Here is a 27,534-nt window from a genome sequence, read left to right as displayed (position 1 = left end):
ATATAGGCTGTAACATTTTGAAATGAATTCCAATTGATAAAGAAAGGTTGTTAAAATTAAATTTAATGTAATAAACATGGAATTAAATATATCATTTAATCTAGCATACCTATATTATGTGAAAATTTTGTATTAAAAAACATTCTATCACTTTTTATTTTTAGACCATATTTAAAAAAACACTTTAATTATTTATAATGTTCTCTTGTGGTGTTTAATTATTCCTTAATTTTGCATATAGTTTATATTTGTGTTATATTATAATTCTATAGTATATAATAAAGAGGGATATATTTTTAAAGATAATTAACAGCCATTAAAAATAAATTTACTCTTTTTCTGATTATTATATAACACCACAAGAGCTTCAATCTTTTATCGGTTATAGTTGACTTTAACTGGCTCTTATTAATGTAAATTAAATATTTTTAAGTGCTTGCCATGGTTTCTATTAACATTAGTACAATTAATAAAACCAGCAGATTTTCTCTATTTTCGATTGTAAATAAATTTTGGCAAAGCTTGTGGCCTCATAGTCGTTTAACAATTTTATTTCTTTATAAGCTTCTAATACATATATATTAGATGTAACTCTGCAGTCACTATAATTACTAAATCCTTATATATTTGGGTAAAGTTCCTAATGTCCAATCAATCAAGGAACTAATGATGTGAAATAAATCAATATGCAAACTGTAATACTTAATATTTTTAAATCGATTTTCCAACGATATGTTTGTTACTTATTGTTATATTATAACTGAAAATTAATTAGTAATTAATTTGAATTTAGAAATTACTTACTGATATTGAATCAAATCGCAATAGTAATTGAATTAAAACACGTATTAGAAATTACTTCCCTTTATTGTAATTCATTACACCAAAAATAATAATGTAAATCTTCACAAAAATAACGGAACAGTTTATTCAAAACATAATACCTCTTTAGAATTCAACTAATGTTTTTTCCGGTGTAAGTGGATGCTACAAATGATAATAATAGAACATCAAGAAAACAATACTATTCGAACTAGAATATACAAATTGAACATCTTATTTTACCAGAAGTTGAATAATATATATTAAATTTTGTTTCTTTAGGATAAATCGAAATTCATTAGATATAAACGTTAAATCTCTCAATATCGATAGTAATATTTTAAGACTTACACTAAGGAATTTAAACTTAAATCAGCCACCTACAATCCATAAAATAAAGTAAATAAATTATACTGTAGTTCTCGGATTACCTAGCATAGCTCTGTTGAACCTTCAAGGATAGAGGGCATAAGAGCTATAGATCACATATCAGTAATTTTATTTTATAAAATAATACTAAAAATTACTATTATGACAATATCAATACGCTTTGTATTAGAAAAAATATATATTGTTTGATTGTTTTGTGTGTTTTTAAGACTGCTTTCAAAATGTATTATAATGATCATCAGTAATAAAATTTTCCCATAAAAGAGTAAGAATGGATTTCATATTTAATGAATTGGTTATCTGTATAATATACAATATAAAGATATTCTCTATATTTGTATTAGACCAACTCCTTAATTTAGTTTGAAAAAAATTAAATAAAATGTCGTCATTAAATAAAGATAATATGTATAGCAATTTTCGGCTGAGTTTATATTAAAGATGCTTTCACATCTCCAGCAAAGTTTTTTTTTCCTATATGAATATAGAACTAATTATATAAAAGTTGTTGACATATAAATTTGTCATCAAATTTATGAGATAAAGATTATCTTTAAATTATTCCTCACTGCATGATAAATTGGCGATGATATAATTCTTGTATATTTGATAGAAAAATATTCTCTATAAAGCTATAAAGTACAATGGACTCTTCATACTTGTTTCTGAACAGAAGATCCTTTTATTTTTGGGAAGAAAATCTAAAAGCAATTATTAACATAAAGCTAGCTTACACCTATTTTCAAAAATATTAAAAATTACAAATAGTATACATGTATTTTTTTTGAATGATTTTCTTCCTTTTAACTTATTTTTCAGTTTCATTATTATTGTTACCGTGATCAAATTTTATGAGATTTTAAAACTTTTAGAAAATACTAATATTATTTAAACTGGACTCTTCAAAATTTCTAGACATATCTCTGGGCTTAATTAACTTTCATTTGATCTAATATCCTAATAAACTTTTATCGCTTCTAGGCTGATAAATAATTCTGATACTGGCTTTATTCCCAACCGATTTATAAGATTGTGTAAAATAAATGAATCTTTCTTTTTTGAAAACACGTTATTTATATATATTAATTTTCTTAAGGATTTTGTTTCCATGTTGCTTTTTGAAAAAATGTGCCACTTTTTATTTTTAAAAACTATTTTTGAAGCACTCATTTATTTCACAATTTACGTTATATTTTTTTATCATTCATTGTTAACTATATACTTTTAAATTATATTAGAGGCCGGGCCCGGCTTAAATAGTTTTTACCAGAGCCAGACAATTAAATCAACATTATCTATAAAAATTAAAAATAAATAGAATATATTTCATAAATACGCTTTCAATTAATGATTTAAATGCAAAAAAATATAAAAATTTACTTACATTTTTAACTGTAAAAATAATATTTTATAAATAAAAAATATTAATGCCTTGACTCATGCAAAATTTTAAAAAATATCAATTTTATTCACAAAATTAAATTTTATTCACAAAATTAAATTTTATTCACAAAATTAAATTTTATATTTAAAAATAAGCCTAACCTAACATGGCCCGATTTTTTTTAGAAATTACTAAGTACGACCCAAATTTTCAAAAAATAGACCTGGTCCAAAGCTCGTTCAAGCCTTACATATATTTAATTCTCATTATATATTTAGCATTGATCCAACAATCTATTCGCCTACGAATATAATAGATAATTATAAAATTTAAATATAGATATTATAAATAATTTTGATTTCAAAATATTCTACTAAATATTCAAACAAAGGTGATTGAATATTAGCTGATATAAATATTAGTTTTGAGCGTTTGCGATTCAAAATGAATAAATAAAATCGCGACATAACGATAAAATTGCGCCAATTCGAAATTCATTATTTGCGATTAATGTAAGCGTCAAAATCGCGCAATTTGAACGCACTATAACTATAGGAATTGATAAATATAATATGACGGATGTGAAAATCTTAAAAATCAATATCACATCTATATAAGTAGGGTCGCGCGAACTAGCAAATTTAACCATTTATAATTAGATAAAATCGCAAAAAAATATTGTATAAGAATCTTATTGTATAATAATCAGAAAGTAGCAAATTTAATGATACAAATGATAAATTTTGATCTTATCAAGTAATAGAACTTATATAAAAAAATTATTCTGAGTATGTTTGAAGGAATGAATAATATTTTTTTCCTCAATTTATATCGGTAACTCGTTGTGACATAATTTGGGAGACAGTGTAATCGTAAAATTCGTCACGGATTCTTGAAAATTCCATTATATCTCTGGGCTCGCGGGAAATCCAGAAGTGGTGAAAGGAGAGTAACAAATACGCTTTAAATAAGAAAAAAAGTTTTAAATTATAATACCACCCACTAATAATGATAATTAAACAATAATTTAGATTTAACATTTTTTTAAAATAATAAATGTGCTTATTATATGAAAATAACTATTTTTTAGATTTAGAGTTGTAAAAAGATTTAAAGAATAACATTAGCATCAAGAAATTCCATAAATATAAATGCAATCTTAGCAATCTATTCATTAGAAAATCAAAAATTTATAACATATGGGGATTTTTTTTTACAAATATAAGGCTTGATGTGGGATATGGGTGATATGTCTATAATACTGAAAGAGTGAGATATGATTAAAAACATTTTTTTACTAAGTTATTTATTGTGCATTAACTAAATTATCGTAAATACTAATTATGAAAAATGAAAAGGAGAGAGATATCTTTACAATATATCTTGTGAAATTCTATGAGATCTATGTTGCAAAGGGTTTTATGCTTCTTGTCAAAATAAGTAGGGCATTGGATTTCCTCGCTTATCATTTCAGTACCCTCACCTACATCATGGTTATAAAAGGTTAAGGATCGTTGGTCCAAAGAATCTTCGAAGTGGCAATCGTAAAAGTAATATTTTAAAGTGCCATCTATGAACAAATCCCTAGTCATGGATGTCAAATTGATTCCGACTATTGCTAATGGATAACTTTTATCATTATTTTTTTAAAAGTTAATTTGTTAAATAAATAATTGTTTAGAGTAGGGATGCAACGATATTTTTATCGGATCGGGACGATATTTCACCCATTTTAAAATATCGGTTATTGGTCAATATTATAAAATATTCCGACCCAATCTTATATAAATGGCGTCTTTACCAAAAATAAAATGTTATAAATTTTTTTTTAAAAAGTTATATCTAAAATCATTTATTTTTAAAAATAAAATCGAAATCCATTTTTATGTATGTTTTTTTAATAATAATAATTAATTAATAAACATTCTGCCATATTGTAATTTTTTTTGGGCATTCTGTTTATAAAAAGTGTGCGATAATCTCTTCAGAATCTGTTTTTAGTGAAGCTGGTGATATTGACAGTTACCATCGTCGCAGGCTGACCTGATATGGAAATTTTGGTATTTCTAAATAAAAATCTTCGATATATTAATGTTAAATATTATTTTAAATATTTTTTCAAATTTCATAATATATTTGTTTATTACTTATTATGTATATAGATTAATGTTATTACTTATTATATAAAAGTGATCTAACAATGAAAATATTTTATATACTCTTAGAATTGTTATTGAATTGAATATAAACTATAATTGATCTATAATATATTTAAATGACATAAGTTATGGTATAGTTAAATTATAGATGCTATACTAATAAAAAGTATATTAAAAATTAAAACCAATGGTATCTTTACAGAATACAAAATTAGATGTTATAGGATCGGTAATCGGCCGATATCAATTTAATACCGGGAATCGGCCTCCAAAAAGTGGTATAGGTACACCCTTAGTTTCGAGTTAGTTTTATTAAATGCCTTGATTTAAAGCCGATTTTAAAAAAAGGCTAACTCATTATTTTAGTCAGAAAAATATAGCCTAAACCTCGAGTTTTCGCCAATAAATGCCTTAATCTTTGTGCCATCTATGAGCAAAATCTTCAGGTTTGAAAAATATTTTTCCCAACAGAATATTAAGTTAGCTATATTTTAAAAATAGGCTTAAATCGAGTTTTAAACAACACTAGCTTAGAGTGTTTCCACTAAAATATTTATAATATCATACAGGCAAAGATACTATGGTTTTTAATTTTAGCGATACATTGGCCCAACCCGTAAAAATTTTGCTATTCAAAAATTTTATATTTTGTACTAAAAAATAATCCAAAAATGATTTAAATTACAAAAATATAAATTGGTGATGTTGGCATGATTTATGCAATTGTAAATTAAGATTTTAGTCAAAATAATGTTGTGCAAGCGTCGAGATTTCGTGAATAGTTGTCCATGCCATCCTGCCATCTACGAGTAAAATCTCCAGGCTTGCATAATATTTTTTTGGTTAAAATATAGGGGTAGCCGTTTTTAAAGATCGAATCGTTGAACAAAACATAATATACAAATAACCATTTTAAAACTACTCATGTTTTTTGGGAACTTGCACTCCCATATCCGTTTTAATAGTATGAGTTTTTATAATATAATATTATAGTCCGATTGGAATATGTTTATATATATTATAAATAAATAAAAAATTTTATTATTAAAAAAACAATACAAGTTAGCACAACGACAGCTAACAAGACTGAAAATAATTGATGCTACAAAAAATTTTGAATTTATAATGGGATAATATCATAACTTTTAATTTTTATTTACTGATATTATTTATAGTATTTAGATATCTCTTATACAAAAGATAAGCATATAACTAATATAATCAGAGTATTAACTTAAATTAAAAAAAATATAACAAAATTAAATGCCTAAGCTGGCCATCAAGTTTTAGAAAAAATTAGTATTTGCAAGGCACTCAAGATTTTTAAGTATAAATTGTCCAGCCCAGCCTAAAAAAAATTATGTACAAATTGCCTGAGCAGATATAACATTCTTAAATTGCCTTGGCCCACAAGCTGGGATTTTTAGAAGTCTAATTTAAATATAATATAAATTATGTGACCAATATGACTTTTTTGGAGGCTGATCTGATATCATATGTGATTTTGTATTCTGTAAACATACTAATCGTTTTAATTTTTAATGAATACATCAAGTGTGGCAAAATCACTTCATTTGAGCTGATTTTTAAAAATGGCATAAGTGGAGCTATTTTGAGTCTCTACATACATCTATCATCTTATACTTTTTTTAATAGTATAAAACCTATAATTTAACTATACCATAACATAATAATGCTTAGTTATGTTTTTTATAAATCTACTAAAAGAAAATATTTTTATTGATAAATCATTTATTTATATAATAACAATAATCCATTTGAATAATAAATAAACAAATATATTATGAAATTTGAGGAAATCTTTTAAAAAATTAAGATGCCATTTTATCATATTGGGAAATTTATAATATAGGCCAATAACCGATTTAAAAGGGTGAAATATTGGCCAAATCCAATATAAAATACCTGTACATCCCTAATATAAATATGTATAGTGATTTAATAATTCAATGGTTTATCAGAAATACTATGTATGATAAAAGGATGGATTTTTCTCTTATATTTTCACAAGATGAATCCATATAAAGTATTTGTTGAGTAATTTGAGTTAAGCAAAGTGTACAAATAAACATTGAGACCAATATCTTCTTACCATTTAAACTGCTTTAAAATTAGATTTGTAAAAAATATTTAACTATTCAAATATTTAATTTGTTTTGAACCTAAGATCAAAAATAAAACTCTTTAAAAATAAAAAGTCAAATATATTGATAGTATTATTGTGTATTAGGTTTATATCTTTATACCTATAATTTTGAGGTTTTAAACAGTACTGAACAATTTGTTGAGCTTGAGTACCATGGAATTCAGAAAAAAATCTTTAAATTATTTTTTCATAATCAAATATCATAATTTAAATTAAAGTATGCACTTTATTTACAGAGTTATTAATATCATAAGCATTTAAAAATATGAGAAATTATTTACAAAATTTCATTTGTTAACAAATATTTATCTTATTTTTTACAAAAGATTCATTAAGCCTAAAATTCCCATTCCTCTAAAATCTGTTGAAGGATTTTCACCTTGAAATCCAATGTCCATCCAATGTGATCCTCTAAACCCAGGGTAATCTTTGCTACCATTTGAACACATAAGATTTGTCCATAACTAAAATTTCACAATTTCAAACTTCATATATTAAATTACTTGTTTTAGCATATTTTGATGTATTATATTATTTTCTGCAAAAGGTATCCTTCTAACCATTTCAATTTCCTTGCAAATATCTTTATAAGCCATAATTTTATCTAAACTTATCATGCAATATCTGTAAAAAAGATCTGGAGAGTATATATGCAGTGAAATATTTTTGGATGCCAAATATTTTTCTATAGTTTTAATAGAGGTAACTGAGCTAGAGTTATATGAAATAATTTCTTTATGATTAGTTGACATTTCCATACTATATTCTAGATAAAGGATATGTATATATATTATACAAGGTAAATATGGCTAACCTAAGTTATGTATTGTGTCATAAGATTTAATACAGGACTGTCTTGAATTGAGCAAAAATATCCTTTCAACTTCTGTTAATTCTGTAAATTTATGTATTATCCATTTCCACAATCTTCTAAACATAATGTTGATACGGCAAGCATAAAAAATTTTTTTTTAAAAAAATATGCTTGTATCGAAAATGTATTATTTATAGATGGCATTATATCAGAAAAAAATTTGGTCGATATTTTACTTTAGAATAAGTAAGCATAGAAATTACCAAGTATAAATAAATATCAAATTTGAAAATCATGTTAGCAAGTGCTAAAGGTTAGGCAGATGACTTTCGTTTAAACTCTTAGTTTTATTTCTATAGAACAATTTAGGATCTTAATAAATATCCATAGTAAATCACTTTTTCGTTCCTAAATGTGTTACGAATGTGTTATTTATTACGAATGTGTTTATTCTCATGACTGCTTTTAATCAATGAATTTACATTTTATTAAAGGCAATTACTTTTATTTCTTGTTTTATTTTATTACTTCACTTTAGAGAAAATACTATATATATATATCATCATATTATGATGTGATGAAACACTATATATATTATATTTTTGTATCGAATTTTTTAAAATATATAGGAAATTTATTATACCTTATCCCAATCTTGTAAAATCAAAATGGTGACGCATACTCAACTTTAATGGGAAATGGCTTTAGGTAGTTTTTATCCCATGAATTCTAATATTTAGCTCTACTTTTTTTTTATTTTGAAATAATTAGCTTTATACTTTTTAAAAATATTTTTTTCCCTCCTTTGCCTATTATGTCCAAAGTGTATTTATTTATTGAGAAGGCGGGGGGGGGGGGGGTTATTAAGAAATTTAGTGATTATTATTTATAATATTTCTTGTATGAAAATTCAAAAGCACACCAAAGCCTGCGATCTCAGGCCCATAAATATTACAAAATTCGAGGCTTTAAAATGAGGCGCTATCTAGCCTATTAGTTTAAATAAGAAAGTTTAACCCTCATCCATTATAATAATGGTATTTCCTTGGCATGGGAACACAGGTTTTGACATATTTCCGAAATAAAATTTGGCCCAAGGATGTCGTAGATAATAAAATTAGCAAATAAATATTTCGCTTTTATTGCTTACAAATAGAGCGTATGCTATTTACATGATTTCAACGCTAGCTATTTACACGGTTTAACTTTGTTTTCAAACAAACTATTACTATGAGAGCCCAAAATACGTAAACATTTTTTTAAAATATTTTGTTCTCATTTGATTCATACATTATAAAAAAATATTAAAAAAATGTCATTCCCCTTTTTATTATTCTTTTGGACAAATTTTCATTTTAAATTAAAATGAGTATTTATTAAAATAAAATTTTTTATTTAATAAAAATCAGATGAATATCTATAAAGTTACTTAAAAAATGCTTGAAATAATTTTGTTCATTAATGGTATTGCAAAATATATTATAATACGATATAATCTATATTTTTTTAATAAAAAAAATATCTCTAAACATGTTTTTGAATATAAATAAAGTTGTGATTTTTTTTTAGAAATTAATATTCAAATATCTTAATTTTTTATGTGGATATTTAGATTAATAGGGTTTAGAAAGAAATTAAGAATCCAATTCATTTAATGAAAAAGGTTTAAAAGAATGGCTTTAAGTAAATCTCTTTTCTAAAAATACCATTATTGTCTCATTTTGAAATAATAAAGGAAAATTTGTTCATAAATATTTTTTAAAAACATAAATATCATATTTGGAACTTGGAAGGAACATATTTTATTGATATGTTTACTTGTTATAAATAATTTTATATTTTTAAAATGAATGATTAAAAGGAATTTGTTCGAATGGATGGTAAAAATAGGAGGAATAATATTTTTTAAATATTTTTTCTATAATGTTGCAATTGACTGGGAGAAAAAAAATAAAAATTGACATACTATCTTTAATTCAGGTTGCATGTTGTGCAATTGGAAAAAAATGAGAATAAGTTTCATTTTAATTAGCAATAACCAATAAACATTTATGGAAATTTGGATGAAATGTTTGGACTTATGTAAGCCACTTATATCTTTCATATTCAAATTTTGTAAAGTTTCGATAATTAATTGTTTCTTATCAAAATTTCTTGAATTAAAGGATGTTTTTACTAATATTTTGCAATTAAACGTCTAAATTTTTATTGTCTTTACAAAAATCGATGGAGGTTTCTTTAAAAAAAAATACAAAATTTTAAGAATAATATTTTTCTTAGCTTCCCCCAACGCTTAATTTTCAAATGTACCATTACACAACATTTGGTTCCTCTATGTTTACTTTAAGGATGTGTCAGCCCGATTTGAAAATATTTAAAAACTGTCTAAATTAGATTTTAGCCAAAATAAAATTATGCAAGCCTCGATATTTGATGAATAGAACCTTGCAGCCAACTATGATCAAAATCTCAAGGCTTGAATAATATTATTTTGGCTTAAATCTTAACGGGCCATTTTTAAAAAAACTGATCCAAATGAGCTTTTAAGAACACTAGTGTTCCATAACATCAAATATATTTATTTCATTAACTATCATCAAAAACTTCAAAATTAGCTATCATAAATATTTATTGTAATTAAAATATTTCTTTTATTTTTAAAAAAAAAAAATAAGCAATGTTAACTTTGCTTCCCGATAATTTTTTAACGCAGTGAAAAATAGTTTAATTTTTTTAAATTTAGTAAAAGCAGTTATAGTATTAATTTATTTAACATAATATTCCAGTAATAATTATAATTTTTAAAATAAAAATTAAAGAAAATAAAGCTTCCCTATTTTTATGGACGCTTCCTCGCTGATGTATACTAAATCTACCTTAAAAATCTAAATGTAGAACATGTATCTTTCTTGTATCCGATAATCTTATTATTAAAATTTATCTCCCCCTTTAAGTTCAATATTTTAAGTTTAATACCATAGTAATTTAAATATTTATTCATAAAATAAAACTAACATAATAATCTGTAATTAATGGTAAATAATCCAAAATGCAAAATTGTGAAAAATTAATTATATTTATAAGCATTTATTTTTCAAGCATAAACTCATAAATTAAGGAGCTAAAATAACATTCATGTTTTGTAAAATAATCTTTAAACCTCAATTATCTAAATTAACTTAACATTGCACTCTTAAACTAATTTTTATTTTTTTATCCAGCTTACTGAATGAAAATGGATATAATTACAGATCAGATGTTCTGAAATTAAATTTTATTGCTTTTAGAATGAAAGTTTTTTAACCGAATAATTTCCCATTTAAAAATTAATTTCCAGCTATAATAAAAATTTAAAATTACTATATCATGACAAAATAAAAAAACTTATTTTAAGGAAGGTTATTTGATATCATGAAATATAGATGAGAGGAATTGAAGTTAAAAATAACCTTCTTATTGTTGTTAAACAGGTCGATTTTTAAAAACGGCTTTATTAAGATTTTAGCTAAAACAATATTATGTAAGCCTCGAGATTTGGCAGAGGTCAAAACCTTTCTCCCAACGAGAAAAATTTCAAGAGTTACATAATAACAACATTACTTTAGATGTTTGATTTGTTATTGATAAAAATATAAAACATAAGACATACTGATATTTGGTGTAGGCGCATTTCTGATTAAATTAGTAACATCTTTCATGACGACCCGAATTACTTTTACCTTCGCCATTATACAGCTTTAGAAAGACTTTGATCAATTTTTTTTATATCATTTCCATTAAAAATTACATTAATCATTTCGGTAGCCATTTTTTTTAGAATATTTATAAGTCATCTTTATCATTATTATGGTATGAAAACGCCTATTACCCTATAATAAATTTATTTTATCTTACTTTGAGTTATTTAATGCACCTCTATTTTTTTTAAAACTGGCTTTAAAATATTTTACATAAAAAAATGTTTATCAAGGCAAGTCCTTAGTTTTTTTACTTTTAAAAAATATGATTATTTTCTTATTGAATGGATTAAACTTTCTACTACAATGACATACAGTACTTTATCTCAAAGCGTCGTTCAATAATATAATCAGCTCCCTCCACCAATTTTTTTTATATTTCATACCCTAGTATCTACAGGAAAACCCCGGTCATTCGCCATTTCCATGAGAGTAGGTACATATCACGGGAAATGGGTGAAGGAAGATATCCCACTACATTTCTGTAGAAACGGGATTAATTATACAATAAAATCGCGAGAAAACTCGCATTTATTTTTTTTATAAATAGGAATAATTATTTTAACATGATTTTTCTTATAAAAACCTCGTCTAGGTCTAAAATATTTTGTGATATTTTAGCTGAAAACCAAATTGTTAAATAAAATTAGGTTTGAAAAGGTAATAAATATTTTGCCTTGACCAAAATAACTTGATACCAAATTTTGGAATCCTTTTTTTTAAAAAAATTTTCAAGGAACCGGTTCTAACAAAAGTGCGAGTAATTAATATATATATAATTGGATGAATTTTTATTGTTTAAATTTGCTCTAGTATGTGTCCTAAAATTGGTTTAAAAATTCGCAAAAATAAAAATTCAGAAGTTTTTAAATATTGATCTAATCTTATAAATTCTAATTTCCTAGGAACTATGGTGTTTTAAAAATAGCTTATTTCTTTTTTGTTAATGTTTCTAAAGTTTACGAGTCTAAGATATTTTTTTAAATAAATTTTCGAGAAGGAATGGATTTTATGAATATATCTACTTCTTATCCCTCAACCCCATTTAATGGCAGTTTTCCAGGTTTGCACGGGTGTCATTTCCCTAAAATAAATCATATATTTTTTTTATTCCAATATTATAAAATTTAATAATTTTTTATACATTAATTTACAATTTTTTTTTTTAAAAAGGGGGAATGTGTATAGATTGCACTTTACAAATATTTAGAGTATTTTAAAGGTAACTTAAGAGAATGGTCATTTGTATAAATAAATATAAATCATATAAATAATCATTTGAAATAAATATATAATAAATAAGCGAGCAGCAATTGACATATTGATTCGCAAAAAAAAGCATAATAAATACATATAGATTCATCTTAAATATACGTAAAAGTTTTTTTAAAAAAAATAATTCATAATATTACTTAATATTGAGACTAGATAAAATAATTATATAATAAATTATACAATTTCGGGATCAATTTTAAAGTCCAAAGATATAAGAAATGAAAAAGATATTAGGGTAATATGATGGTTGGGAAAAAATTTTTAACGTTAGAAATCTCAAAATAATTTTTAATCTAAGTAACTAAGTTTTATTTTTAAAGGAACATATGGTAAGTAAAATTTTCGGTTAAAGCTGGATAGATGAGTAATAATGTAAGGAATGCTAAAATTGCGAGATAAAAATAGCTGAGAGTTACCGTATTCTCTTGGATTTTATTTTTTTCCCGTGAATATCCTTGGACTGTCGCAAGTTTCTTTTTTTTAACATAAAATACATATTTTTTAATCAAATCGAACGCAAAAAACGAATAATAAAGTATTTTATACTCACTTTGGATTAACATTATCCTCTTCCGTGTCTTGGCATCTAAAAACGGCGGGCAAATTTTTGTTTTTATCATTATTTTTCCTGGTTTTTTCTTTAAAAAGGTATATTGATTTTATATTTTGGAAAATCATAATTAAGTTTTTAAAATAATTGTTTTAAAAAATATTTTCAAATATCCAGAAAAACAAAATACGCAATAACTCATGTGAAAAATCCAGAACTTTGGTCCATTCCAGCTTTTAGAAAGGGGTAGATATGTTGATTTTACTATCTATTTACAGTTTATTGATTTGATTTGTAATAATATAGAAAAATTCTTTTCTTAAAACAAATGGCATATTTTTGAGTCTAATCGATGTAGGAGAATGTTAATATAATGTGAGTCCAAATGTTAACCATATTACTAGTGATTATACTAACAGAGATAAATAAAGGTGAACCAATTACTCAACTAACAGAAATTTATGCCAGTATATAAGGACATTATTCAAATTAAGATGAAAAGATAATAGAAATCTATATTTCAAAAAAAAACCAAACATAATGTTTTAGAATGATGTATTCAGTCACGACGGATGTCAATTTTTATTCAATTCTATTATTTAATGGATGATTAGACATATCCGCTTTTATTGCTGATAAGTTGGCATGGCAGACAATAGCCGATATTCTAGGCTTAGATCCTCTGGTACTTTCTTAAATTTTATACCTTTAAAAGATGTAATATATTTTACGTATAAAGTGCATGTAATTGATATATACATACCATCTCCAATAGAATTAGACATAGCCATGAGTAATTTCACGTCCACGATATGGGTATTATTAGGTTTGTTTTCGATAGAGCGTTTTTCCGTTGCGCCGTTCTCCTCTTGATTAGCTAAATGTGTAGAAGAATCATGATATTTTAGAGCAAAAAAGTTTTTTCATTGTCAAAAGAAAAAAAACGAAATAAAGCAGGAAAATAATTACCCCCCTTCCCCGATGGTATCAAAGTTCTGTAAATATAGCTCTTCTGAAATCATATATTTAATTTGTCAAATTCAAACCTAGGTCTATAAAAAATTAATTATGAGATTGAGGATTGACTCATACAAAATGGTGGTCATTGCTAAATTTGAGCTAGGTATGCTTGAATTTTATTAATCATATTTGAGGTTAAATGAAATAGTTTTAATTGTTATTTATAACACTGCTATAAAAGGAAATATTGTAGTGGGTTAAATATATCAGTCAACAATTCGGAAATATAACTTTTAAGTTTTAAATAGCTGTTATAATTTAAATTTAAAAAAAAGGAGTTATATTATACTATATAGAACTTACGGTGATTGATGTCGTTGACAGGCTTCTCTAAACGAACTGGGTCGGGGCGGATAAGCCCGCTTAAAGGAGAAGAAATGGGGAACGTATTGAAGGGCTATATATATTTATATAATAGAATACTAATTATAAATCTCATTCTCTCTTGTCTTTCTTTCGTAATAATTTTACAATTCTACTACTATATAGATGATATGTAATTTTAATGTATACAATACAATATATACCAAATATTTTTCACGATTTTCGATCGACATCTGGCCTTTGCCTCTTATCACTCTGGCTAATTCTCTTCTGACTATGGAATTGGGCAATACTGATTTGTAATGATAACCGCGAGATGAAAGTGGTCTTTTAATGATGCCTTCATCGTCGTATCGTCTGCGAAATAAGAATTTATTTTTATTTTCAAAGTAAATTGTAGTTCGTAGAAAATAAAAGTATTAAACGTCAGGTCAACTATTTATTATCATATTTTATTTAAAAATTTTGAATATTAAACAACTGCGAAATATCATAACTTGAAGAAGATAAAAAAAATATAGATATTTACAACAATCTCTTGTTAATGTCCGAAAAGAAGGAAAGGCTCATAACATCGTCCATAAACTCTTTGTTCTTAGAGAGAGAATTATTTTCGAGATTTTTAGGGTCGAGGCTTTTATCGTCAACGAGAAGCCATTCCTCCCTGTTTTCGTCGTAGATAGAAAATTTGAGGAACCTAACTTTGATCTGCGGTGGAACAAAATTTTCGATAACCATCAACCTTAAAAAAAATTAAATTGAAAATTTAGAAATGAGAGGATATGACAAATAAAAGAAGAGATATAAAATATAAATATATACCTAAATTTGGATTCCTTCACGATTTCCTTTTGTTGTCGGATCAAGTCTTGCATCTCTTTATCGTTCATTTCTTTGAGGTCTTTCCTTTCGCTATTCAAACTTTGCAGTTTGTTGAATAACTATTTAAAATGATGATTATGTTAAGTGTCAAATGTTATTTTTTCAATTTTAAATCATTCATTAGGCGCTTTTTAAATTCTTTAACCTGATTTTTTTTACTGAAAAAATGTATGTTTAGGATACCTACCCTATGAACTTCAGACAATTTTATTTTTAATATGAAAAAAAAACGAACATTTAAGTTTAAAAGTTCGTAGTAAATTTTTTCTAAATATCAACGTAGGTTTTCTACAAATGCTAGAATATATTTCCAGCAAAAATCATATATTTTTTAAATTTTGAGGCGTGCGCAAAGAATTAATGTTAAAAAAATAAATAAATAACACCTTGAAAAATAATTTAAGTTTTTGCCTAAAATTTTGAGCAAAAAATCTTTGAAGACCGCAAAATTAAAGTCTTTTAGATCAAAAATTATTTTTTTTTAAAAAAAAATTTGCGATTATCACCGTGAAAGATCTAAAACTCTGTGCATATACATATATAAAAATTAATTAATTTAATGGTATTTCAAGCTTTATTATACAAAATTTTTCTTATAAATTTGCTAAATATTTTTTACAAATTAGGTTATGTTTTTTTAGAATAAAAAAAATGGCTTCAGAAAACCGTTCTAATTTGATTGTTTTTTTTTGGAAAACATTTTCAGAAAAAGGGAGAAGGAAAAGTAAAATTAATATAATAACAATAAAATTTAAAACTTTTTTCAATTTTTTGGTCTTTATCTCGATTTCTTGCTGGAGAGATTGAAAAGTTTCTTTCGTTTCGAGCGTGTTTTCTTCGGCCGCTTCGAGTTGTTGCAAAATCTCTCTTTCTCTCCTCTAAATTGTTAAAAGGTAAAAAAAAATGAGGAAATTATATATTTTGGTTTTCTTTTTATATATTTCTTTAGCTAATAATTTGTTTTTTTCTATTAATTTTTAGTTTTAAAATTTATTTAAAAATATATGGTGTTATTTTATTTATTAGAAGGTAATAAAATTTCCCAAAAGTCACCTCTTCTACAAATAGGAATATCATGATCAACAAATGGATTCATCCCAAAATTTGATCTGAAAAGTTTTAACTTCTTATTTAGTATTCGGCCAAAAGCTAAAATTATGTTGATTAGTTTAGAATCTCAGAAAAAATGCTCCTAGTTCCAATTTCTAGGAAATTTAAAGAAGGGCTTAGAAGTTCTAATTTCATTTTTTTTAATATCTGTCCCGGTTTTTGAGAGTTTTAGTTTCAAACATTAGTTTTGTTGAAAGAATTTTCAGATAGAATTCTTTCTTTCATTCTTGGAAAGGTGTAAACTACATAAAGCGGTCAAGAAAATTAGGTGCCCAAGAGGAGATTATAAAAGGTTTTCACCAATAACATGGAATATAAAAAAAATTAATACCTTTTCCTCGGCAATTTGTTTGCGTTTTTCGGCCAAATCCTTATCTTGCTGAGAAAGAGGATTTTTTATGATGTCCAAGTTTGCGCCGAGTAATTTACTTTCGATTTCCTTTTTATAATGAATTTTCAAAAAAAATATATATATCAAGCAGATAAAATCGTCGCTGCCTTTAACTCGTTCCTCCCTTCTTTCTTTCTTTTTTTTCTTCTTTCTTTCCTTCCTTCCTTCTTTCTTTCCTTTCTTTCTTATAATATTTAATTTTTTTTAATTGTATAAAAAACAAACTTTAATTCTTTCGATCAATTTAGCTTGAGCCATTTCCTCTTCGTACAAGGCATTCTCTCTTTCCTCCAGCCGAGTTAATAATTTTTCCTTCTCCTAAATATAAAATAATTCTGGTAATCATAAGCATTATATAAAAATTGATACATTCTTTAAATTTGATATTTAAGTAAATGCATATCCTGTTCTTTTAAATTAATAAAATTTTAAATTGGTTATAATTTCAAAATTAGATCAGGCGCATATTGTATATATCTTAGAGATGAACTGATAGGCAGGTGTCCTATTTATTTATTTTTTTCCCAAAAATTGGTTCTGAATAGTAATCTTTAGAATAACCATATTTAAGCGTATTTTAAATATTTCCATTGCCTTATTATCAAAATATATATTTGTTTGTTTTTAATGATGTCCAAGCTTCTTTTCTGAATGAACAAAGTATAAATCGAGATAGGACACGATCATAGTACCTTATAAGTCGATACAAATACTTTCACTGTTGATACCAAACCGATACAAATACCAAAAAATAATTATTATTATAATTTGGTGTTAATTGGCAAAAAATAAAATTTATTAATATAATAAATTTTTTATTATGATGAATATTACTAAATTTTATCCTTTCGGAAATAATAGTTAGATAAAGTTTTTTATAAAATTCGTGACTTAATATAGGTTAAAAAAAAAATTTTCATTCCTAAATTTATGATGGTTAATTATCATTTTGGATATTGGTGTATCCAATACCATGAATATCGATTAAAAGTATCTACGCATTTCTGGTAAAATATGTAACGATAACATTTAGATGTTGATAAGAAATCCCTTTATTCTGGGTAAGAGTGGCTATGTAGAAAGAATAAAGGGTTGAAGTTTAAAATCTAATAAGATATTAAATTTTTTAAAAAACCTCCTTAATCATATTATGGTCATTGATGACGTCCATTCTCTCTCGTTCCAGCATTTTCATTCTCTCTGCCATTCGAGATTCGTCGGTGGGGTCAGAAGAGGAGCTAATTGGTGGGGAGAATAATTCCGTATTCGCTAGTTGGTGACCTTGAAAAAAAATGAATAATCACTGATAAAAGAAAAAGGGGGAAAGGGGGGGGGGGTAGTAACTCGTCATCATCACTGATTACTCTATCTACTAAACTATGAAATCTTATGAATATACTAAGTATAAAAAATAAAATGGCCTTTAAGGAAAAAGTAGTTGAAAAACGTTTTAGAGGAAAAAAGAAGAGTTTTGAATGAAGTGATCGAGGAAAAAAAAAGTTTTCAGAATGACAATCGGTAAATGAAGTGATGTGGATTAAAATATCGAAAAAATAATAATACATGATATAAATATTAATTTTTATGATAGATGGCTTCATACGTGAGAATAGAAAACAAAATAATAAAGATTGAAGTGAAAGAAATTGATGGATCTAAAGAGTCAAGAAAATTGGGCTAATTCAGCGAGAGGAGGGTAATAGGATGTATCAAGAGACATGATAGACAAGAAAGAGCACGAGGAATAGATAAACGAAGAGATAGGGCACCATACTGGCAGGTGAGACAGAGAAGATGTTAGGCTTGTGGAGGAGCACATTTAATGAGAAATTATACCGAAGTGACATTAGCAATAACAAAAGAATCGAAAGGGACAAGGCATGAAGAAACAAGAAAAGGAAATGCAGGAACATAACGAAGAAACGGAAAAGATCGAGGATGAAGGAGTAAGGGAAAGGGTGTCGAGAGTATCGTTAAAAAGTTTTAATATGCAAAATTTTATTTAGTTAAAATTAATAGATAATGTTAAAATAGAAGGTTGTTGCAAATTATAAAGAATATATTATATTATAGCCACATATAATTAAAACTACGAATCAATTAAATTATTCATTGTTAACTTTTCACTTTAATATTATATGTAAATTTGAATGTTAAAAAGTTAGTATAAATGGAATATGTAACATTATTATAATCAATTATTAACTTTTCACGTTTGAAATAAATTAAATAAAATCTTTTAGATTCTTAATTGACAACCTGTATGATAATATAGTGATAAACCAGTGACATATTATATTTATATAGCCTTACGATTCATATCAAACAGCTGGTGGCACGGCATTTTCGTTCTCGGTATAAAAAAATATATAAGAAACAAAAATGGTGTGCCACCAGGTGATTTTTATTCTAAGACGTTTCAAAATGTATTTTAATAAATGAATCGTAAGTCTATGTAAATATAATATGTCGTTGGTTTAGACGGATGCAGCGTAATCATGTGACAAATATAATTTAATTTAGATTTTAAAGAAAACCTTTTTTCTTTTTCTTCTTGAAGCTATCTCGAACTTTGTCGGCTAAGATTTTTTTCAACCTATTTTTATTATCGTTTATAAATACGTGAAGAAAATGTGAGAAAAAATTTAAAAAAAAAATAAATATAGAAAAAAACGAGAAGATAAAACAAAAGAAAAATGTATTTATTTTTTTTTAAAAAAAATAAATGAATTTCCTATTTGTGCCTTTATAGCCTCTTGAAGCATCCTCTGAGGCTTGCAATAGTCAGAGATTTAACCTGCTTACCCATGGATTTAAAAAAAAAATTCAAAAAAAATAGATACAAATGGATTCGTGAGTTCATAGCCTCTAAAAGCTCTCTTCAAGGTCAGCAATGAGCAGATTTTTAATACGATCACCCATGGATTTTTTTTAAAAAAGGAATAATTTATTATTTGTAAAAAATTAGCAACGGGTAGGTTCTTAATCCGGTCTTCAGCCCGGCTATTTTTTTTAAAAAAAAATTCAAAAAAATTTATATGAACTTCTTATTAAAGTCATTAAAGCCTCTAAAGGCTCCCCCTAAAAATCTGCAATGGGCAGGTTCTTAACCCGATCGCTCGTCCATGCATAGTTGCAAAAAAATTATAAATGAATTTCCTATATGTCTTTCTTGAAGCTTTTTCTAAAGATCTGCAGTGAGTAGTATTTAAACTCACCACCCATGGTAAAACAAAATAAAACAGAATATAAGAATTTATATTTGTGTCTAAGCATATATCTTCTAGATTCTAATCCTAGTGGTCAGCGATAGGTAAGCTTTTAACCCACTCGCCAATGGTATATGAAAATTCTATTTATATCTTTATGAATCTCGAGAAGTAACCATCCGCTCCAAGGTATTAAAAAAATATTATAAAAAATAAAAGATAAGTAATAAGGAATAGGTATTAATAAAAAAATAACCTCTCAATTTCTTCTTGATATTTTCTAAGCGTGGCATCCTTTGGGTCCTCGTTTATTACCGGTTTGTTCTTTATATTTTTGGCTCTGTTAGTATATCTTTTGTTGAGAGGAGGCAGAGGGGTTAGATATGTTTTAATAATATATTTTTTTATGGCAATGAAAAAGATATAAGGTTGACTATCCCACAAAAATAATGGAATCAACAATACGTAAAAATATATTAAATCGCAGAAATAATAAAATATTGATCAGGGGGGCTGATAATAATGAGAATTACGTTGTGAAGATTCTTATCTATATAATTGACACACTCATTATTAAATAAATAAAAGCAGGAGAAATAAAAAGAAAGTGCTTAATCAAAATTCAACAGTAATAAGGTAGGTTATGGGAAGTGTCGTTATATAACCTAACTTTTGTCAACTCTGTTGTGTTCTGGGCCCTGAGCGCGAGGTCCACGAATGGTAAAATATATCACATAAAAAATCTTTCAAGATATTTTCTTTTTTGCTCAAATTTTTTTGAAGAACTCTGATAAAAATTTATAGCATTGAAAACCTTAATGTCATCAGGGTCTCTTCGTAATTGAAATCGGCTGGTCCTATATTAGCTACCATTATGGTCTTTGAGTTTCCACCCAGAGAATCTTTGACATAAAAAAAAAATTGTTATCTGGTCCTCATTTTATAAATTCCGTTCATTATTTATCTCTAGTTTATTTAATGATTCCATTCCATTTAATTTATTCGTTTTCACACTGATTCACCGCATTTTATTTTATTTCCATAAAATCCACCAGGAAAATGGTGTATATTATAAATACGTACATACTTTGCAAAATTCTGGTCAATTTGCTGTCCCTGTAAGGCACGTGGGAATTTCGACCGTCTACAATAGCGGATATAACATTTCCTAAAGCGCAGAGCGATAAATTTATTTTGGTCGATTCTTTGAACCTTTCTCCCTAAAATTAAGTTTTTTTGGGGGGAGAGAAAAGGCAGAGTTAGAAAATGACTGAAAGAAATAAAGAAAAGTAAAAAAAGAGAATGTTTTTTTTACGCTAGTTCCAGTTTTATATTGTCTTTCGCTGCCAGCCAAATCAACCAAATTCAATTTTCCAACTCTTATATGATTTTTTCCATCCGCATCGTTCTTCATTTTTATATATGATAGATAAAAAAAATTTGTTATATTTTAATATAAGACATTAATTTATTATTCGAATCGTAAATGAGTCGTGATCGTTAACGGTTTTCCTAGCAGTTTTGATATGGTACCGGTCCGTTCCGGTTACTTTATCCACGTTATGAGTTCTACTCTTCGTAAAGCGTACCACTGACGCGATATGTCCGTATAATCAAAAAAAAGAGAAGGACTGATTAACTTTTACTATTACATTAAATAGTCGAATTGTGTTTAAAATTTAGGATAGTACGAAAATAAATCAAAAAAGTGAATGCCGAATTATTGGCACATATCATCGTAACCCTTGCCATTGGCTGTAAACTTCAAATTATATTTTAGAAACTATGAATTTTCCCTTCATTTTTCAATACAGCGCAATAGTAGAGCAATTGCTTCATTCATTCATTTACATATGCTATATAAAAAGTGTCATATTTAAAAGCTTTAGTCTATCTTCCTCGTTTGTATATATTTATACAATGCGACGGTGATTAGGTTGATTAAAATCAAATGTTATAATAAAATAAAGATGAATTTAGAAAAAAATAAATATTATTCTTTAGAGGAAAGTATCATATCTCCTTAGGGAAAGTTTTGTTAATGAAACATGCATTTACATAATTAACTATTTTATGGAGCATTATCCTAAGTTAAATAAACAATATTGAATTTACTAAAACCGTTTTATTTAATGTTCAGTCCAATATTTAAAATTTGCCAATACTAGCCTGTTATTTATAATTAAAAAATTGAATATTATTGTTAACAAGACTATTTTAATAATTAAGAATTTTACAAAAAATTAAATTAATATTTATAAACTGTATCCGAATTAAATCTTAGTATTAACAAAAATATTGAAAACATAAACGAATACATTTTAAATTACAAACAAAAATGTGTGAATTGATTTAAATCTCGATTTCTATTCAAAAAAATAATTATCAATTTAAATCCAATTTGATAATTAGTGCAACTATAGTTGTGTAGCACCATTGGTAATCAGATAACAAAGAAATCATATAATTATTTTGATTCTGTTGTAATAAACCCTTTTTGGAGAGTTATGTATTTAAAAATATAGGTTATTGCACTTGAATCTGGTTCTATAACAATGATCAAGTGACAAAAATGCAAATTCCTGATTGTTAGAATTAAGTCTAAATATCTGATATGCAAATTTTTAGGCTTACTATTCCTGATGAAAGGAAATAAATTATTTTTTAAAAAAAGCAGTGATGTAAATTTGCATTCTAAAAGAACAATTCTAAGTATTTACTAAATTTGCTTTAAAAAAAATTGTAGAGAATATGGAGATTTTTTTTATTTTTAATCACTTTCTGTTATGTAAATAAAAATAAAATAAAATAATGTTTTTAAAAATAAACTATTTTATTTTTAGATTTAAAAATGTTAACCAATGAGATAAGGTAAATCTCTCTTAGGTGTAGTGAAGGTCACAGTTCTGTCTTTGGTCCGGACCAGACCGATGCATTCGGACCGGAATGATGGTCCAGACCTGCCTTTTTATTTTCTTAAAATATTTTCAATTTTATGATAAAAATTAATTTTTGTTTATTGGGACTAAAAGTGAAATGCTTCTTTGAAAAACTTATGGTCTTCATATTGCAAAAATAAAAATGAACTAAAAATTCACAAAAACTAAAATAACTCTTCTAGAAAAATATTAATTAAATAATGAAGAAAAATATTAATAAAAGCTCCGGATCACGGGCCGGACCACAAAAAATAAAAAAACAGGTCCGGACTGTGGTTTTAAAAAATATCGGTTCGTCTATCTGTCCAGTCCGGTCTATGACCGATAGGGTCGGACCGTTGATCTTCACTACCCAGGTGATTATTAAAACTCAGGCCCCAACGAATTCTATCAACTAGTCAAAAATTTGTTTTTAACATGAGCAAAGGGCCAAACTGTTAATGATCACAATTCACGAGTGTTAAGTTAAGGAATGGGACTAAATGAATAATACTTCGCTGCATTCGATTGTGATAATGAAGATTGCATGAGATCTAGAGCTGTGTTCGTTCATATTCGTAGCCCTTAAAATAGATTTATTAAACATATATTTAATATAAATAAATATATTCATATACTTGCAGAAGTACCATTTTCTTTCTTTTAGAGGAAATAAATAAATAAAGAAAAGAGAAAAAGAAAGAGTTTTTTTAAAATAAAACATGTGCGCGGGTATTTATAAAAAGTTTTTTAGGTCTGACCTTGGTATATTTAATAAAATTAAAATAGGTCCGGCCCCTGTACTCGGGCCGGACGGGCCTGCATGTCTATAATATATATAATTTTAAAAGTATAAACCGAACCATTATAAATATGTTAGAACCGTTTAAAATAACTATAATAACGGTTTTTAACATTACATTAATTTATATTTAAAATATATTAAATTTTCTTTAAAATTAAGTGTTCAATGTTTTTTTTAACCCAAATTTTATTTCTTCAATTTAAAAATCAATATTAAAAAAAATTTATATAATGTAGAATTAGTAATATAAATAAAAATATGACATATGTAAAAAAAAATCATCTAATGGGTTGCGTCCATGTATCTTTATATATATATTATAACATTCGACCTCTATACTTTAATGTAGAACTCCTTAAAGTTACGTAGAGTAGTACTAATTAATGGGATAAATTCATGATTCGATAGAAAACATATTAGCAGAATGGGTCGATTAAAAAATCAAACGGATATTAATTTCGAAATCATATTTGTATAAAAGGAAACCAAAACGAGAATAACGGAATACAAAATAGGAATGGAACTGAACGGTCATATATAAAGGTTCGAAACTATTTAAAATTAGAATTATTATTTGCTTCAAAGTATTTTTCTTTTTTTTTTAAAAAAAATTTCATTTTCAGATAACTATTTTTCAATTCAGATTAAAATTTATCTTTTATCTTTTATTTTCAGATAATCATTTTTCATTTTTAGATTAATATCTTTTCTTAACAGAAAAATATTTTTTTTCTTTTCATATAAACATTTCTATTTACCAAGATTTATGAATTGAATATTTAGATATTTTGTATACTAAAATAGAGAGTATAAGAGTATGGCTCTAATAATATAAGAAGCAGTTATTAGATTGTGGGTCAATTTAAGTCATGGTGAAAAAAAATTAATAACAAACTTCATAGATATTAATCAAATATTTTGATAATTTAATATTTATATGGATTGACACTTTAAAACAAAGCGGATATTATGTAATGCCACAAGGAAAAGAATGCAAATAAAAACAATGTAAAATTATTTATTTTATTTTGGCTCAAATAGGTTTTGCCTCTTTAAAATAACATTTTATTCATACGAAAAAATTATTACTGGTTCAGACTAGTGTTGTTAAATGGCTCGTTTTGAACCGCTTTAGAAAAATGGCTAACTATATTTAAGGCAGAAAAAAATTGCTTAAGTCTCCAGATTTCGTGAATAGATGTCTAGACTTTTGTACCATCTATGAGCAAAATCTTCAGGCTTGCATAGTATTTTTCTGTATAAAATACTGAGTTAGCCGTTTTTATAAATAGGCTTAAAATGAGCCATTTAACAACACTAGTTCAGACATTAATAAGGGTTTATAATGGCTTAACAGTTTATTAAGGTTCTCTCCAGGTTCCTGATAAAAATATTCAGAGCCAAAATTAAATATCAATATTTAATAAGGGCAAACTGGAATAATAGACACTTCTTTCTTTCTCCTTAAATTAAAAAAATGTTAAAATTTCATAGGTATTTTATTATGTCAAAATATATAATTTCAGAATAAAATATTTTATTTAAAAGAAAAAATAATCATAATTTAAAATACAAACAAGAAATTAAATCATGATTTTTATTCAAATAAAAACACTGATTTAAATATATTTGATATTATTGGTTTCATCAAGATAATAGTAAAATGTTAAAATATACTACCCAACTGTCCTATTATTGTTTCCCAACATCATGACATTTTGGATTTCTTCCATATTTTTGGTAATAATTGAATGTAACCCCTAGTAAATTCATGCAAAAATATATATAAAATTATTAGGATATTTTCAAGCCTGAAAATTTAATATTGATAAGTATAATTGTAATAAATATTAAAATTAATGTAATCTAGCTGAGTTTAAGATATAATTTCAAGAGGCTAAATGGTTATATGATTTACCATAAACACTTATATATTTTTTTTACAAAGTATCAAATTTTCAATTCAACCTTGATATAGACACCCTGATTCTCATTTGTTCCTTTTTCTCTAATTTCTAGCTTTTTCCTGACTTTATTGGCTGACGTATCCAGTATTGAGCTATCTTTTAATATATTAGAGGCATAAATGTTATTGTTGCTGCTTTTATTGTCATTTAAAGATGTGCTAATCAAGAGATCTCTCAAGTCTTCTTTGTAAATTTCCAAATATGATGCTTTGACAAGATATTTTTTGTTGCTATCATTTTCATTTTCACTTTGAGAAAATATATGAGTAAATATGTGCTCAAAGGACAAAGGAATGACTCCTTTTAATTCAGGTATATTAAGATCACCTAATATTTAGAGAATAAATTATAAATATATGTTATGAGTGACTATACATTAGATATTAATTATATAACTTTATTCAAATTATCCATAATTATAAAACCTTCCATAGTGTATGTTTTTCCAGTGCCAGTTTGTCCATAAGCAAATATAGTACCATTAAACCCATCAAGTACTGAATCTATTAATGGCCTAAAACTTTCATCATATATTTCTTGTTGCTTAGATCTATAATAAAACCTTTAAATAAAATATATTAAAAAAATGATTACTCAGGAGGATAAACAGCATCAAATGTAAAAATTTTATCAGGCTCATTTGATTTATTCCTTTTTAATTTAATCATCCCTCGCTCAGGATGTAATTTTACTATGCTTTAATAATTTTAGTATATAAATAACATTATATTAAACTTTTTATATCCATTATCAATTTCTTTTTTATTCATAGGTCGACACCTAACAATCACTTTTATTCTTTCCGACTTTTCCATACTTTATGAAACCATTTGATTATCACCTTTAACTAAAACTCCTAAAAATATATTCATAATTTCAAATATTTTTTGAAAAATCGATTTTTCTTAAAATTTAAAATAACATATGAGATATATAATATAATATTCCACTATAAAAAATATAAAGTTTGTAGGGGGTGGATATTCGCATTTTTGTACAATGCATATGCAATTCAAAGCTATAGTCACATATTTTAGAATCATCATTGAATATAAATAATAAATAAATCGATAATCACTATATATATAATAAGTTTATATTTAACTACTCTCGTAGATGTGTGTTACAATACAAGAGTAGTATTTATATTTTATTATTTTAATTTTGTTGATTTTATTTATTGTAGTAAAATAAAAATGTATATATATATAAGTCTATTAAAATGCAATGATCCATGTATGGAACTACAGTTGAATTATTAAATTTCGATGGATGTTCTTTGTCTTAGTTTTTGCCCTATCATTTTGAAAAGGTTTGGGGCTTGAAATCCATATAAAGTGCGTGAAAACACCAGATAAAACATTAGGTTGTGTAGAGGGATATATTTATTAGTTTAGGAGTATTATGCTCTCGGGATGTGGAAAAGAATCCGGCAATATCTAACTAGTAAAAGACAAGCAAGGGGTTTACCTCAATACAAAGGATTAGCTAGGGCCATTCTATCGGGTCTAGTTTGACTATCAGGGCGAAAGACCAGAGGGTTCTAATGAGAAAATAATATTTGTTGCTATAACATTCTATTTTTAATTTTAAATTGAGAAAATATAACT

The 27,534-nt window shown here is 25.7% G+C and overlaps 2 protein-coding genes across 3 annotated transcripts; both read right to left on the bottom strand.

The window, feature by feature from the left end:
- Nucleotides 1-3,058: 3,058 nt before the first annotated feature.
- LOC135928248 (ELMO domain-containing protein 1-like) lies at nt 3,059-7,861 on the bottom strand. 2 transcript variants are annotated; one of them, XM_065464652.1, is made up of 6 exons: nt 7,737-7,861; nt 7,426-7,688; nt 7,244-7,386; nt 7,023-7,094; nt 3,972-4,225; nt 3,059-3,557 (listed from the first exon to the last, which is right to left on the bottom strand). In XM_065464652.1, the coding sequence occupies exons 1-6, from the start codon at nt 7,858-7,860 to the stop codon at nt 3,418-3,420; spliced, it is 996 nt and encodes a 331-aa protein (XP_065320724.1). In that variant the 5' UTR covers nt 7,861; the 3' UTR covers nt 3,059-3,417. The 2 variants fall into 2 exon arrangements, with proteins under 2 accessions (XP_065320724.1, XP_065320725.1); XM_065464653.1 differs by lacking the exon at nt 7,737-7,861 and having other exon boundaries at nt 3,064-3,557; nt 7,426-7,494; nt 7,533-7,596.
- A 4,973-nt stretch (nt 7,862-12,834) lies between these two features.
- LOC135929041 (kinesin-II 95 kDa subunit-like) lies at nt 12,835-26,827 on the bottom strand. Its single transcript, XM_065465532.1, has 22 exons — nt 26,660-26,827; nt 26,519-26,620; nt 26,350-26,474; nt 25,926-26,251; nt 25,638-25,717; nt 23,667-23,736; nt 21,550-21,642; nt 21,322-21,454; nt 21,049-21,136; nt 20,491-20,586; nt 19,563-19,621; nt 18,161-18,306; nt 17,251-17,343; nt 16,966-17,073; nt 16,283-16,402; nt 15,465-15,583; nt 15,172-15,384; nt 14,846-14,999; nt 14,622-14,715; nt 14,062-14,175; nt 13,299-13,386; nt 12,835-13,221 (listed from the first exon to the last, which is right to left on the bottom strand). The coding sequence occupies exons 1-22, from the start codon at nt 26,737-26,739 to the stop codon at nt 13,161-13,163; spliced, it is 2,562 nt and encodes an 853-aa protein (XP_065321604.1). The 5' UTR covers nt 26,740-26,827; the 3' UTR covers nt 12,835-13,160.
- Nucleotides 26,828-27,534: the final 707 nt, after the last annotated feature.

The sequence above is a fragment of the Gordionus sp. m RMFG-2023 genome, chromosome 4, assembly GCF_954871325.1.
Source record: "Gordionus sp. m RMFG-2023 chromosome 4, tfGorSpeb1-WG-v2, whole genome shotgun sequence".
Lineage (NCBI taxonomy): Eukaryota > Metazoa > Nematomorpha > Gordioida > Chordodea > Parachordodidae > Gordionus > Gordionus sp. m RMFG-2023.
The sequence above is the reverse complement of the archived record's forward strand: the minus strand, read 5'-3'. Positions and strand labels throughout refer to the sequence as shown.

What these genes read in the sequence shown, in the direction of transcription:
- LOC135928248 (XM_065464652.1), bottom strand. Translation starts at nt 7,860, where the DNA reads ATGTTTAGAAGATTGTGGAAATGGATAATACATAAATTTACAGAATTA. An exon ending in TGACACAATACATAACTTAG is followed by an intron (nt 7,689 to 7,736) that starts GTTAGCCATATT and finishes TCCTTTATCTAG; the next exon opens with AATATAGTATGGAAATGTCA. An exon ending in AGAATTTCACAAGATATATT is followed by an intron (nt 3,558 to 3,971) that starts GTAAAGATATCT and finishes TCTTATTTAAAG; the next exon opens with CGTATTTGTTACTCTCCTTT.
- LOC135929041 (XM_065465532.1), bottom strand. Translation starts at nt 26,739, where the DNA reads ATGGAAAAGTCGGAAAGAATAAAAGTGATTGTTAGGTGTCGACCTATG. An exon ending in TCACAATCGAATGCAGCGAA is followed by an intron (nt 21,643 to 23,666) that starts GTATTATTCATT and finishes ATAAAAATGAAG; the next exon opens with AACGATGCGGATGGAAAAAA. An exon ending in CAAGAAGAAAAAGAAAAAAG is followed by an intron (nt 18,307 to 19,562) that starts GTTTTCTTTAAA and finishes TTTTTTTTCAAG; the next exon opens with GTCACCAACTAGCGAATACG.